The 14619-nt window shown below is 41.7% G+C and overlaps 1 protein-coding gene across 3 annotated transcripts; it reads left to right on the top strand.

Moving 5' to 3' along the window:
• The first annotated feature begins 5607 nt into the window (after nucleotides 1-5607).
• On the top strand, nucleotides 5608-9498 carry LOC140575112 (uncharacterized). 3 transcript variants are annotated; one of them, XM_072695275.1, is made up of 2 exons: nucleotides 5608-5690; nucleotides 7593-9498. In XM_072695275.1, exon 2 carries the CDS (start codon nucleotides 7727-7729, stop codon nucleotides 8762-8764), a length of 1038 nt encoding a protein of 345 aa, XP_072551376.1. In that variant the 5' UTR covers nucleotides 5608-5690; nucleotides 7593-7726; the 3' UTR covers nucleotides 8765-9498. The 3 variants fall into 3 exon arrangements, with proteins under 3 accessions (XP_072551376.1, XP_072551375.1, XP_072551377.1); XM_072695274.1 differs by having other exon boundaries at nucleotides 5648-5833; XM_072695276.1 differs by lacking the exon at nucleotides 5608-5690 and adding an exon at nucleotides 6371-6968.
• Nucleotides 9499-14619: the final 5121 nt, after the last annotated feature.

Raw genomic sequence — 14619 nt, 5'->3', positions numbered from 1 at the left:
GTGTGTATATGAGGGTAGGATAGAGGTAAATATCTCTAAAATATTATCATGCAAATATCTTAATCAAAATTAATACATATTTACTCAATTACTAAAAACTAATAAATAGCCTTATTAGCCCATGTGGCCAAATCATCTCCTTTCCTTTCAACTTGTGTGTCATTTTAATTTTCATGCCAATGTCAAAAAATATATATATATATTAATAAAATTAAAAACTGATTTGTGTTTGTTTACATTTGTGTTTAGGTATTTTACGCGATGGCCAATCAGCCGTGGTGGGAAGCAGTTTGACCAGTGGTTAATGTAGATGCAGGTAAGTGTAGACCAGTAGTGACAGGACTTGGATAAAGCTGTTGTTTAACTACATACATGTTTAACTACATACACAGCCAGTGCTACACTTTAGCTCCCGTTCGCTTTGTCCTGGTAAAGGTGTGTTTAGGCCTACATTTAGTTAAGTCCCTTTTTTGTTCTGCAACCCTTAATAAAATTAGGCGAATGCATTAAAAACATGCAGAAGAATCAAAAATCCAGGTTTACTTTACATCTTTCCAAATCAGACAGATTTAAAACCTTAAGGTTAAACAGTCAGACACACCAGTTATTAAAGGGAGCATCAGAAAACTTAACAGCGTCATCTAGTGGCCGATATGTGAAGCATATATTTACATTAAACCAGCAAGGGGCACTATCAGCCTAATTAAACCTGAGCTATCAGGAAACAGGCTTAACCTCTACTGCAGTCAGTGTAAGCTTAAGCGATTCTAAGGGCGTGTGATTGACAGGAGTCCTAAAAATGTATGAACTGAGTATTATGGCAGAATTATTGGAGTGTTGTTACACCTCTACTAGGGCTGTATATTTATGATCATATCAACAGCAGTGATACTGGAGTGTTAGAATGGATTACACCCATTATAACACTGTGTAATTATTAAACCCTCTTGTGAAGATAATTCATAAAATATAAATAATCCAAATTAATCTAATGTTTAAAATAAAATCATGACTGAAATGAAACAATTGGCATTAAACTAATAAGGGTGAAATCAATGATCAATGAATGTTGATACATTGATCTAAAGGTTCTAATATATTATAATAATACTCATTATTTGGACTTCTTTTAAAATTCTTTTAAATTGTATAACATAAAGAAAAATCATATTTTGCTGCTGTGGTAAACAGTTCCTCATTTGTGTGTTTAGTGTGGTTTTAAGAATCATTCTGAATCGTGCTGGAAGAATCAAACTGAACTGAATCATGGTGAATCCTGATTAACATTTTACGATTTGCTGAATCACACGATTCAAAACAAGAATCATAACTGAATCAACTTAAATGATTCAGTGAACAATCTATCAAAGCACAGCCAAAGGTACTAAAAAAAGGTTTATACTGCTTCTGTTGGAGTAACTATCTGTAACTGTCCAGGAAAGGCTTTCTAATGGATCTTGGAGCATTGGGGCAACTTGGGACAACTTTCCCGCATTGGCCAGGACACTCCTGCAATTCAGTCCGATCTCAGGCTCTCCCGCAAAAGTTTTATTTTTCCCACACAAATATTACAATTTCATGCAGTGACATAAAAGAGAGTAATTTTACTGCTCCTATATATATATATGTGTGTGTGTGTGTGTGCTCTATGTGCATCATTACACAGTGACTTGTGTTCCTGCCTCAGTGCACTCAGCTGATCCACAGCATAATCAGTTATTACAACCCCCACTCCCCACACGCCCTTCAGATCATTAACCACTCTCCATTACTTATTTTTATTACTATTATAAAATCAGGGTAAGGTCATGTATCATCCCCCTTTGCTGCAGTAACAGCCACTGCTCCTCTGGGAAGCCTCCTTACACTAGACACTGACCACAGTAAGGAGTGAGCCCAGTAAAGCTGTTGATCATGGCAGCACTCCATAGGCTGGTGGACATATGCAAGAAAAATGTTTCAGAGACGAAGAGCCAATCTAGAAAAGGCTAAAGCAGAAGGTTGTCTGGGACAATGGCTAACACATCAGCTGAAGAGGAGTGTAGAGTACAGGTGGGTTTCTAATGAAGGAGCACAGTTATAAAGATCTTTGTAAGTGAGCTGAAGAATTTTGAAGTGGAGGCGGTGCTTTACAGGGAGCCAGTGAAGATTACGGAGAACAGAGTGGTGTGGTTGTGACAGCAAGTATGAGTGAGAAGGTGAAAGTTCTGGACCTTCTGAAGCTTATAAGGAGAGGGAGTTGATGTCAGGAAGGAGAGTATTACAGTAGTCCAAAGCTGGACTGAGAGATTAGGCTGCAGCAAAGAGCATCGGAATGAGGATGACACCTAGATTTCTGACCTTAGGTGAAGGGAAGATTATTAACTAATAGAGTGAAAAGGTTACAGATACAGTTTTATTGAGAGTTGATGCAGAGCCGACAGGTTCAGACAAGTTCATCTCTTGCCACCACTGAACACAAGGAAGTTGTGTTTCAGTTTAATCTTAGATAAAGAAGATCCTGCTTGTCGGGTTTTTGATGGTTTTGGTCCTTGGTGTCATCTGTGTAGCAATGGAAGTCGATTTTGAAGTGCTGTATGATCTGTCCAAGGGGGAGTACTTAAGCAAGGGTCCGAGGACTGAGCCTTGAGGGACCCCATAAGTGAGCTGAAGTTGTTGAAGTTAAATAAACCAGGAACAACAATGCCCGGGTCATGGAGCCTTGAGAAGAGAATAGAGTGACGCACCGTATGAAAGGCTGAGCTCAGGTCCAAAATAAATGAGAAGTTAAGCGCTCCAGCATCTGCGGATATTAGATCATTAATAATTCTAGTCAGATTCAGTGCTGTGGTATTTACAGAAGCCAGATAGCTAAACGATTATTAGAATACAAAGGATTATTACTTTCTGAAAAAAGCCTGGAGTTGATTAGCAGTGACTTATTCGAGAATTATTGCCAAAAAGGTTAAAACCAACACAACCCAGCTTACTGATTTTAGTTGTATCAAGGCCTGTTTTATAAGAATCAGAGTGATAGCAGCTAGCTTATAGGCAGTGGGAAAAAGTAGTGACCCCATTTTGAGTTTTTGAGTGGTGGGCAGGGGATCAAGGGAGCGAGTAAAAAAAGAAAGACACGGTGAAAGCTACTAGGTAAGAGATTTTTTGTTTCGGATAGATCAGAAAAGGCAGCTACATTACTGCCTGCAGGTATAAATAGCTCAGTGACTGCAGTAAAGAGATGGCAGGGGTTACTGTTGGCACTACAAGTGGTGAGGGTGCAGAGATGCGATGACTTAGCTGTGCGCAAGGCACATATGTTAGCTAGTCAGATATTTGTCATTTCTAGGCTTTAGACATCAGCCATGTGCCAGAAGGCTGAGGTGCTGAGACACAGATTTCATTATCAGCCAGAATGCCAGAGCCAGATTAATGGAAGACTGCAGACGCTGAGAGGTCCAGTCTGTAATGTCACAGGCTGGCCAGGAGATGGAGGGGTTGCACTTTTCTAACCCCGGAAAGGCCTAGGATAATTTTGTGAACTGGGAAGCTGGTGGACAGGAGTGAGATGTTTTCTTGGTAAACCGCCCCTGCGAGGAGGACATTGGGGTTGGTGATGTGTGTTACGGTTCCCTTTTCCACTGGCTGACAGTCCAATGCTTGCGACTTGATGAGCTGTAAAGAGGCCGTTACTGACTAAAGAAGATTACTTGTTACTTAATGGCAGTTTTGACTGTAATGTAAAGTAAAAGGTGATCTCTGATTTGGACAGTGCTGTCCCTGCTCACCTGTGCTGTCCCTGTTCCCTAAAAGCTCCCTAAAAGTTTCCACTGCTGATGCTTTGAAACATCCTGGACACAACTGTGTGACACCAGAAACGCCCAAAGAGATGCAATAAACTAAAATATGTCACATCAAACAAGATGTATGCTAAAAAACAGTCAAAAAATAAAGAAAACCACCTCTATGATAATGCTAATTGCGGTCCTATTGGATTCTAGTAGCATGTTAGCTAGTGCTAAGCTAACAGCAGCGAACATGCCCCTTTTAAACAGGTTGACGCGGTTATTGTGTGTCAATAAAACCTACAGCTAGTTAGTTAGCTAACTAATTAACCTAATGAACATCATCCTAGCAAAACCTAGACGTTTTACACACCTCAGTTCGGAAGAACCATCAACAGCGTCTCTACTTCCTCCGGAAGCTGAGAAAGGCCCGTCTCCCTTCACCCATCCTCACCCTCTTCTAAAGGGGAACCATAGAGAGCATCCTAAGCAGCTGCATCACTGCCTGGTTTGGGACCTGCACAGCCTCTGACCGCAAGTCCCTCCAACGCATTGTGAGGACAGCTGAGAGGATCAGTGGAGTCTCTCTCCCCTCCGTCATGGACATTTACACCACCCGCTGCATCCGCAAAGCAACCAGCATTGTGGATGACTCCACCCACCCTTCACACAGACTGTTCTCCCTCCTGCCATCAGGAAGAAGGTACCGCAGCATCCGGTCCAACACGACCAGACTCTGCAACAGCTTCTTCCCCCAAGCCATCAGACTTCTCAACATAACTCAACTTCTGAACTGATGTCTTTCTGGTACATGTACACTCTCCCTCTCTCTCTCTTTCCAGCATTTGCACTGATAACTTTACTACCTCACTGGACTCTATTTATCGCACATTGCACAACTTGCACACTACAGTCATTATTTATTATTCTCTGTCTGTATTGTGTTGTGTTGCACTGTATGCACTGTGTCTATGTTGCACCATGGTCCTGGAGGAAGGTTGTTTCATTTCACTGTGTACTCTGTATGTAGTTGAAATGACAATAAAACCCACTTGACTTGACTTGACTTGACTTGACTAATAGCTAGCTAACTAGCTACTGGCTAGCGCTAGCTAACTTAGCTAGCTAGCTATCTACACAGCATTAGAAAAGGACTGGCGCTACGTAAACACACAATCTAGAAGTGAGCCATCTCGAACACATTAGCTAGAACCACCATTAAAACACATATCTAGAACACTATATGCTTTCTATCGGGCTAATAACTAAACATTTACCAGAACCGTGGCTGCTGCAAGCGATGGGCTTAGAGAGGAGTGCAGGAGGGCTGGGGTAAAGAGCCGCCACTGCTGGTTGCTACGGTAACCTGAACGACTTCTCAACCGACCAATCACCGGACAGTTTCGAAGCGCAGGAGGCGGGGCTTGACGGTACTCGGGTGGGTTTTAAAATAGGGGGTAAGGCCCGGGGCACGAAGCGGTGCTTACTCGGCTTCAGACAGGTAGATCATTCTCTATTGATTTTTTATTCATTACCAGCACAAAGGGGCTTTGTCGATATCGTGAGCAAAGGAGAACTCAGAAGGATCAGAAATATTTTGGTGGTTTGGTGCATAAGCTGGATCCTCTGGCTCTGAAGTGTGTGAGGGTAGCTGTATCATTTCATCTAGGGTTTCTCTGTTCGTCGTTTTTTATTATTTTCTTTTTCTCACAGTATTTCTCAGAGTAGTCCACCATCCTGACGTCTCACTTCACACTCAGGTGCGGTAGGTGGCGGTAATGCACCTGTAATTAGTCTGCCATCCGCCGTAATCCGCCGGTAGGCCAGGTGGGGGCGCTAGATCCAGACCCGGGGTTCTCTGAGTACAGAAACCCGGAGAAGAAGATCTCAGCGTGTTCTCCTGGAGAACCTGGAGCTGTTCTGCTGGAGGTAAAGCTCGCTGATGCGCCTATAGACACACCATAGACAGCGTGTCTCCACACCTGTCTTACAGATGTGGCTGGAGAAATGTTCTGTTTTTAAAAAGTAAGATGTAAAAACTGGGAAACTGGTAGCGGCAGGTGAGGAGTCAGGTGGGTAAAACGTAAATTGCGTACTTGTTGACGTGCTTTTGATTGATCTGGTCTGATCTGATCTGGTCTGATCTGGTCTGATCTGATCTGGTCTGATCTGGTCTGATCTGATCTGATCTGATCTGATCTGGTCTGATCTGGTCTGATCTGATCTGATCTGGTCTGATCTGGTCTGATCTGATCTGGTCTGATCTGATCTGATCTGATCTGGTCTGATCTGGTCTGGTCTGATCTGGTCTGATCTGATCTGGTCTGATCTGATCTGATCTGATCTGGTCTATTTACACTGGGGATGCATTTGATCTGAAATGCATGTTGATGCATGGTGTAATTTCAGTTAAATTTTAGTCTTTCACATCTCCTAGTTCTGTTTCTGTGTTTTAGCTGATTGGGTTGTGTTGGTTCAGTTCACGAGCTGCTTTACTCTAGATCACTCCTTTCACTCTGGAGCTGCAGTGTTATGTCACACAAAAACAGCCAAAATAGAGTCTAAACACACTTCAGCTCCTGTGCTGAGAGATGCTGGATGCACTAAGAAGAGCCACTGCAGACAATAGTCTGCAACATATGTCTGCATGTGCAATAGTCACATCAGGAAAATGACAACACATTAAACACATCATGCTCCAACTTGCTTGAAACAACAGGAGAATCGGCACTGTTCTCATTTTCCCTGATATTTCCACCAGAAGCAGATTAAATCTGCCCAATATAGTTTATTTAACTCCAATCTTCAGTTGCAATGTCATTTTCCCCCAATATTGTGTAGCCCATGGTGCTACCGGATGCATAAAGGCAGTGTTTTATGTTGTTGTTTTGATTTACTGTGGGTGAAAAATGCTCTTATGTTGTTTAACAAGTCAATTGATCATTCAGTTTTTTTTGCCTTAAAATGAAACAAACTAGCCCAGTCCAAAACTGAGCCCTATTACACCACTTAGGGGTTGCACCATGTAGTGGTGACTGAAACATGGTTCAGAATTTTCAGTGCACTATAGCAGTCCCACAGTGCACTGCAATAAGTAAAGTAGAGACAAAGTATCCTTAAGGACATGTGATTCCCATAATTAACGGTGTTGTTTGGTTTGCAGATTTGCACACAGCTCTGAGGAAGGCCGACATTCAGGTTGTTTAGGTAAATCAATCTGCTGTTGTGCAGCAATGAGCCCTCGATCATGAGGAGGAGTTCAAAATCGTTCACTAGCTTGTCAAGTTCTTTTCTCTATAGTGCCTTATAATAGTGAGCTATGATGGCACCCTATATAGTGATCTGGATTTTCACATGTAGGAGAAAGTGAAACGATTATGAACAGTAATGGACATTGCAAATTATTTTACACTTCCTGATGGCTTATGGGCTAAAAAATCTAACAATAATGATAGCTTTTAGCTACACACCCACTCGCTTCACCAGGTTTGTCTTTTTTTAGTCTTACCAGTAAAAAACAAATAATATAAATAAAATAAATATTTTTCTTTCTGATGGTCTTCTTTTCCCTAAGCCAAGTTATTGCAGAGAAATGCAAAGATTCTTGGGTGTGCTGGGATATTGCAGGGCTTTTGCCATAACTTTAGCCACTCTTAAATAGAAAACCTACTAGAAAACATAGGTTAACAAAGGTTAACAGTGGCTTATTTTACTACAAATCACCGCTGTGTAATCTAATATCTTTATTGTGCAAAACAGAACTAAACAAAAAAAAGGTCAATCTGTCATTACTGCAGGATTTTTTGACCGTTTTCTTTTATTCTCTTTCAGAAAGGAATGACCTCCTGTTCTTCTCTTGCCGGTGCCTGTTGTCCTACAGAGTTCTAATTGACTTCCACAAACACACAAGAAACTCTACCAAGAGGACTTTGTTAAAGTGTAAAAGCAGGAGACTGAATGTGAGAATGATGTCCATAAGCTCCAGTGCTCAGAACCCACCCCCTGCTTCTCGACTGACCAACGCATCTGTCAGACTGACTAAAAAACAAATAAATACAGGTGAAGACAGATCTCACCAGTGCGCTGAGTGTGGAAAGAGTTTTACTAAACTGTATCTTCTCAGAACACACCTGCGCGTTCACACTGGAGAGAAACCATATCACTGCTCAGACTGTGGACAGAATTTTAGAGAGAGTGGTACCCTCAAAACTCACCAGCGTATTCACACTGGAGAGAAACCGTTTCACTGCTCAGACTGTGAGAAGAGTTTTAGAGTGCGTAGTAGCCTCAAAAAACACCAGCGCATTCACACTGGAGAGAAACCATATCACTGCTCAGAATGTGGGAGGAGTTTTAGCGGGAGTGCTGTCCTCAAAGCACACCAGCGCATTCACGCTGGAGAGAAACCGTATCATTGCACAGAGTGTGGGAAGAGTTTTAGTCAACTTGGTAATCTCCAAAGACACCAGCATGTTCACACAGGACTGAAACCATATTACTGCTCAGAGTGTGGACAAAGTTTTACAGGAAGTTGTGTCCTCAAAAGGCACCAGCGCATTCACACGGGAGAGAGGCCGTATCACTGCTCTGAGTGTGGAAAGACTTTTGCTCGGCAGGGCGTCCTTAAAATACACCAGCGTGTTCACACAGGAGCCAGACCGTATCACTGCTCAGAGTGTGGGAAGAGTTTTACATTACGTTGTGTCCTCAAAAGGCACCAGCGCATTCACACAGGAGAGAAACCATATCAGTGCTCAGAGTGTGAGAAGAGTTTTACTCGGCAAAGTAACCTTCAAGTACACCGGCGTGTTCACACAGGACTGAAACCATATTACTGTTCAGAGTGTGGAAAGGGTTTTAAAGGGACTGGTGCGCTCCAGACACACCAGCGCATTCACAGTGGAGAGAAACCCTATCAGTGTTTAGAGTGTGGGAGGAGTTTTAATCAACGAAATCATCTCCAAATACACCATCGTGTTCACACACACACCAAAAAACAGTAACAATGTCCATATTTAAATTAAATTTTTGAGAATTTGGAGGAGGAAATAATTTGATGGATTTGTTTTTTTGTTTTGGGGTTTTGCTTTCATTTGGATTAAATTGAAATTTATTTGTATTATTTAATTAATGAAATTGAATCATCGCAACATGACAAGCAGACAAAGTCTTTATAATCTGTACGTTTTATCTACTCTGTGTAGAGAAGAGATCTGATTTGATATTTAGTATGCAGAAATTATTATGGATAAGCAAATAATACTAACAATTGGGGAATATGCCAACCAGTGAAAGAACCAGGTTTCATCTTTAGTGAAACAAGCATTCAAGCTGTGAGTCAGTATCACAACCAACTCTGCTGTGATGTGAGGGATGAAAAAAAAGACCCTATTTGTAACATCCTGCCAAACACAAAACATTCCACTGTATCTAAACCTCACAGACATTAAAGTGAGACATTTAAAGCGATAGTCTGTTGGTTTGGGCCTCTCTGGTGAGAATGTGTAATTGCGCACATTTAGTCAAAGCTCAGTCAAAGCGAATTATATATGCTTGTTGTTCTTTTCAGCATAATAATTGTATTTAAAATTGAAACCATTTAAATACAAACCAGATAAATACTCAATTACATAAAACAAATACTTTTGTTGTCTACAGGAAACATGTTTCTGCACAATAGTGATTTTAGGTGACGGTAAAAGTGGTTATTGTAAATAAATTGCCATGTGAAACTGTATTCTGTATTTATGAGTATATTGTATTAATTTATGATGACATTCTGTCACAATGTAGAGAGCAATAACGTCCAACGAACATAGAAAACTGATAAAACCCTAAGAGTATAGTGCAAAAGAGTTAAAGTACAGTACTGTGCAAAAGTTAGAGACCACCCATCAGTTACGTTAATTCCAGTCAAGGGATGAGAGTCAGACATGAGCCACTGTCTGATACGTGGGCAGTGATGCATGTTCTGACCACAGTAAGAAGCAAGTCTGGTGATGCTGTTGGTCATGAAGAAGAGTTCTTGATTTAATCACTCCACCTGACTGTTGATGTGAGGGTGATAAGCAGAGTTATGACTACTACTACAAATACTGTTTGACAGTCTTCTGGAGGAAGTAGGCATGGCAAGTAACATTTCTAGGGGTCTTGGTCATAGCAGAGGTGCAGCATAACCGGACAACCTACAGTACAGTGGGCCACCAGTATTTCCGCATTTAGGAGTATGCGGCGTCTCCTGGGCTTGGTGGATGGCTTTCAATGACCAAATACTAATCAGAATAATGAAAGGAATTAAGACTTTGATCTACCCAGGGGACAAGGGAGTGGTTGTAGGAGGAGCAGGTGTTCAGTGGTTGGTAGAAGGAGCTGAAGAAACAGTTAGCTGTTGCAACAGCTGAACCTCCTTGGACATCTTGGACATCAAACTCTTCAAACATAGGGCTCACCCAACAGAACAGTTTGCCTTCTTTAAATACTGCTGTAGCGGTGTTCTTACTTGAGACTCAAAATACCACTAGGCCATTGGGCTTGTGCAGAAATCAGAGTAGGAGAAGCCAGAATTAAGGTCAAAATCCATTGAACAAAAACACAGAATGCACAGAACTCTAAAAGACGCTGGAGCCAAAGATAAGTTCTCAGACAAGTGCTGCAAAATGAAATGACACATGGCTTGCTCACCAAGGACTTGGACTCACCAAGGATTTTGTTCTAAAATCTTTTGTTAAAAGTGATATATAATCAGACTTGGAATGAAGGACTGAGAGGTCCAGGCTGTAATGTCATTGGCTGGCCAAAAGATGGAGGTGTTGGGCTTCTCTTACCAGGGAAGGCCTAGACCAGAAACTGAAACTGAGGAGGAACTGGGGAACTGGTGATTGGCAGTGAGATGTATTCTTGGTCAGTGGCTGCTATAGTGAAAAGAATGGGGTTGATGATGTGTGTGATAACTCTCTTTCCCACTGGGTGACAATCCAACACATGTATGTTATGCTGGGCTTTATGGGGCAGCTGATAAGATTACTTCAATAAATCAGTTCAATAAAGAGTTGGAGAAGCCAGAGGTAGAGTCAAAAAGACTTTGAACTTATGTAAAGTTGAGACTCCATGTCATGTCATGGGCTGGCCTTTTATAACCAAATAGAGCCTAGGATAATTTTGTGAATTGGGGAGCTGGTGTTTAGGAGTGAGATGTGAGAGGACTGCTCCTTCAGATAGGGGAAATGGATTGCTGATGTGTGTGACAGCTTCTGTTCCTACTGGTTGTCAATCTAACACATGTATGTTAAGCTGGGCTTTCAAGGGGCAGCTAAATAAGAAGTAAGTGAGAAGGTGAACTTAGCCCAAGTAGGTGGGCTTATCACAGATCATTTGTGTGTCCGTTTCTTAATACTGTGATCAGGGCAGGTGCTTGCTTGATGGTCAGCAGTTTGTCTGTGAAGCAGGCAATTGAATTCTGAGCAGTAAAATGAATTATGACGTCTTCCGTTATGCAAGCAGAGGACATCGCAGTTCAGACATTTGATTTGAGACACCATCAATCCAAACTCAGTTAAAAGGACAGCCCAAGGCTCGGATTACCACCAGGTAAACAAGCTTGTGCAGAGAGACCAAAATCAGAGTTGTAGAAGCCAGAAGTAGAAAAACACAGAATCCAAAGCTTGAAACTCATATCAACATTTGAGACTTGAGCTGATTCTGCTCCCACTGAGGATATAAATGACAAGGCTCAGGTGAACTAAGTGGATTTGGAGCCAGCCCCTCCGACGCAGAGTGCAGAGTTCTAGTTTTGTATCTGGTGTTGACCAGAGGAGGACTGGCTCTCCTTTTGAGTCTTGGTTCCTTTCAAGGTTTCTTCTTCTTGCTCTGAGGGAGTTTTTCCTTGCCACTGTTGCCTCTGGTTTGCTCACTAGGGGCTTGGTACAGGATTAAGCTGGATTTTATGAGATGTAAAGAAACAAAGCTTTCGCAAAGTACTCAAACCTTATCTCTTTTATTCCTTCCCTCTCTTTGTCTGTCTTTAAGCCTGATATAAGATAAATTATCTCTGTTCTGATTGGCTGCCCTGCATTGTGACTCCTGAGAACTGCAGTATTAACTGGCGAGGCTAAAGGTGTTTGTTTCTTGTCTCCACCCTAGCCCCGCCTTGTCATTAGTGTTCCCACCTGTGCCTCCTCTGTAGCCCCGCCCTCTTGTTAGTCTCAGGTGTTGCTTGATGGTCTTTGTACAAGTAGTCCCTTTGTTTAAGTGTTTCTTGGTCTTCTCATGTATGTGTTTATGGTCCATGGCAGATTATGGTATGTTAGCTTGACCAGTTTATTCTTTTTGTTAGTTTCCTGGTGTTTGTTTTGTTCTTTTAGGTTTCTGGTTTGTTTAATGTTAAATTATGTTTGTCTTCAAGCTCTATATCCATGACTGAAGACCAGACCTAAAATGTAGATGTAGCTGTATGTTTGCTGTGGTTTGGGTTCCTTGTTTTGTTCTCTGTGTATTATTTTGTCTTCATTTAGGGTTTTGTTTTCCTTTGCATTGATATGGATATTTCTGTTCATCTGGATTCTGGACCTCTGTTATGGGTGATATTAAAAGGATTACTAAAGATCATTTGCACTTGCATCCTGCCAAAACAAGCTTCACCTTAGTTTCCATGTAAGTTTTCAGTGATATCAATCTGTTAAACTTTATTCATAGTGTAAATTAAAATGCAAACAGGAAAAATAAAAAACTTAAATTTATAAATATTAAAACATTTAAACTGTTTACATAACTAAGTGTGTGTGTGTGTGTGTGTGTGTGTGTGTGTATATATTTAAAATTATATAGCACCTCTGTGCAGAAGGACTATTTGTGATATTCTATTACAATCCATTTAAAAACCCTCCACTCTGACAAGCAGCCAGATGACGTCCTCAGCCTCTGCACTGACTGCAATGAATCTCATTTGCACTGATCAAAAACCCTGGTTTCTGATCAAGTATGCATTACTGACCACACAGCCTCATACATGAGTCCATGAGCTAATCTCCATGATAAAAGTTCCTCTCTGAATGAATGAAGGATGAGCGAGGATGGAAACAGTGTGGTGGGAGCAGATTAATAAAACATGACTTGTGTGCAGCTTTAGTGTGTAAAGCAGAAGCAGGAGCGGAGTGTATCCGGTTACGACCTGCAGGAGTGTATTAGGTGACACGCTGCACCTGCCGGCCTGAATGCACTCCATGTTCCAGCCGTACTGCACACATTTACATTCAGCACATCACACCGTACATTACCGCACACATTACTGACACTGATACTGTAAATAGACAGAATAATAGAATAACTGCTCATAAATTATATAACTGAATAAATAAAAACTGCACATATTATATAACTGAACAGCTTCAGTGTTTACAGTCTGACTACATAAGTAGGGGTTATAACTGGACTCTCTCTCCCTCTCTTTCCCCTCCCTTTCTCTTTCTCTCTCCCTCTCTTTCACTCTTTTCCCACCTCTATATTTCCTCTTTTTTCCCTTTATCTCACTCTATCCCTTCTCTTTGTTCTTTTTTCCCCATCTCTCTCTCTCTCTCTCTCTCTCTCTCCCTCTCTCTCCCCTCTCTCTCCCTCCCTCCCTCCCTTCACTCTCTCTTCTTCTGTCTATTTGATCTCTCTCTCCATCTCTCTTGTTCAGTCTCTCTCCTCCATCTCTCTCTCTCTCTCTCTCTCTCCCTCCCTTCCTCCCTTCACTCTCTCTTCTTCTGTCTATTTGATCTCTCTCTCCATCTCTCTTGTTCAGTCTCTCTCCTCCATCTCTTTCTCTCTCTCTCTCTCTCTCTCTCTCTCTCTCTCTCTCTCTCTCTCTCTCTCCCTCCCTTCCTCCCTTCACTCTCTCTTCTTCTGTCTATTTGATCTCTCTCTCCATCTCTCTTGTTCAGTCTCTCTCCTCTCTCTCTCTCTCTCTCTCTCTCTCTCTCTCTCTCTCTCTCTCTCTCTCTTTTGAGTGACAGTTTCATCATGCTGGTAACCATGGTGCTGTAACCGAGCAGAAGACCTCATAGAAACCTGGAGACACCTGCTTCCTCTTTATCTACAAAGGGATTGTGTGTGTGTGTGTGTGTGTGTGTGTGTTTATGGGCAGCTGCTTTGCTTCTGAAATGAGAGTCGTGCGGCTATAACAGATATAACTGACGTAATTGTATTTACACTTTAGCCAGCCCTCATTTCTCGAGCACACTAAAGCATTTCTATACAACACTCTGCTTGTCTTTGTTATTTCAGCCTGTGATGGGAACCCCCCTCCCCTCGCCTATGCACCTCCTGTTTATAGCAACCTACTGTTTATGTAGCCCATCCTACATTTGCCTTGTACTTGTAAAAAACCTTCCTCATAGAAAGTTCTGACACCAGCTGGTACAGAATACACTGCCTGAGACAATTTACCATGGTTTAGGAAGTGTGCGGGACATGTGTAGTTCACTAGTGGTTTTGGATAGCAAATAAAGAGACTATATTGGTGTTGTAGTCGTGGCAGCCAGAAAAAATAAGATCTTATTGGTGTACATTTCTCTACAATGAAACATTTAACACCAAACCCACTCTGACTGTGTTCATCTCAAACACTGAAGTATGCACAGAATTTAAAAAATGCGTGAAATCCCCCCTTTAAATCATGCAACAATGGTTGTGTTTGTCCCTGTGTGTGTGTTTGTCCCTGTGTGTGTGTGTGTGTGAATCATTATCTCCTGACTGAGGAATTCATTCCACACTGGAAATGCAAACACAGGCCTCAGACTAGCTGTTCAAGCTTTAGCCTTTCAGTGAGGAACTATTTTAGCCCTAAATCAATAATTCTGCTGTAATTTGGCTGATTTTCAGC

This window comes from Salminus brasiliensis, chromosome 13 (assembly GCF_030463535.1).
Source record: "Salminus brasiliensis chromosome 13, fSalBra1.hap2, whole genome shotgun sequence".
Classification (NCBI taxonomy): domain Eukaryota; kingdom Metazoa; phylum Chordata; class Actinopteri; order Characiformes; family Bryconidae; genus Salminus; species Salminus brasiliensis.
This window is presented reverse-complemented; position numbering and strand designations above follow the sequence as displayed.

Bases quoted from the DNA above. Each gene is read 5' to 3' on its own strand.
- LOC140575112 (XM_072695275.1), top strand. From the start codon at position 7,727: ATGATGTCCATAAGCTCCAGTGCTCAGAACCCACCCCCTGCTTCTCGA.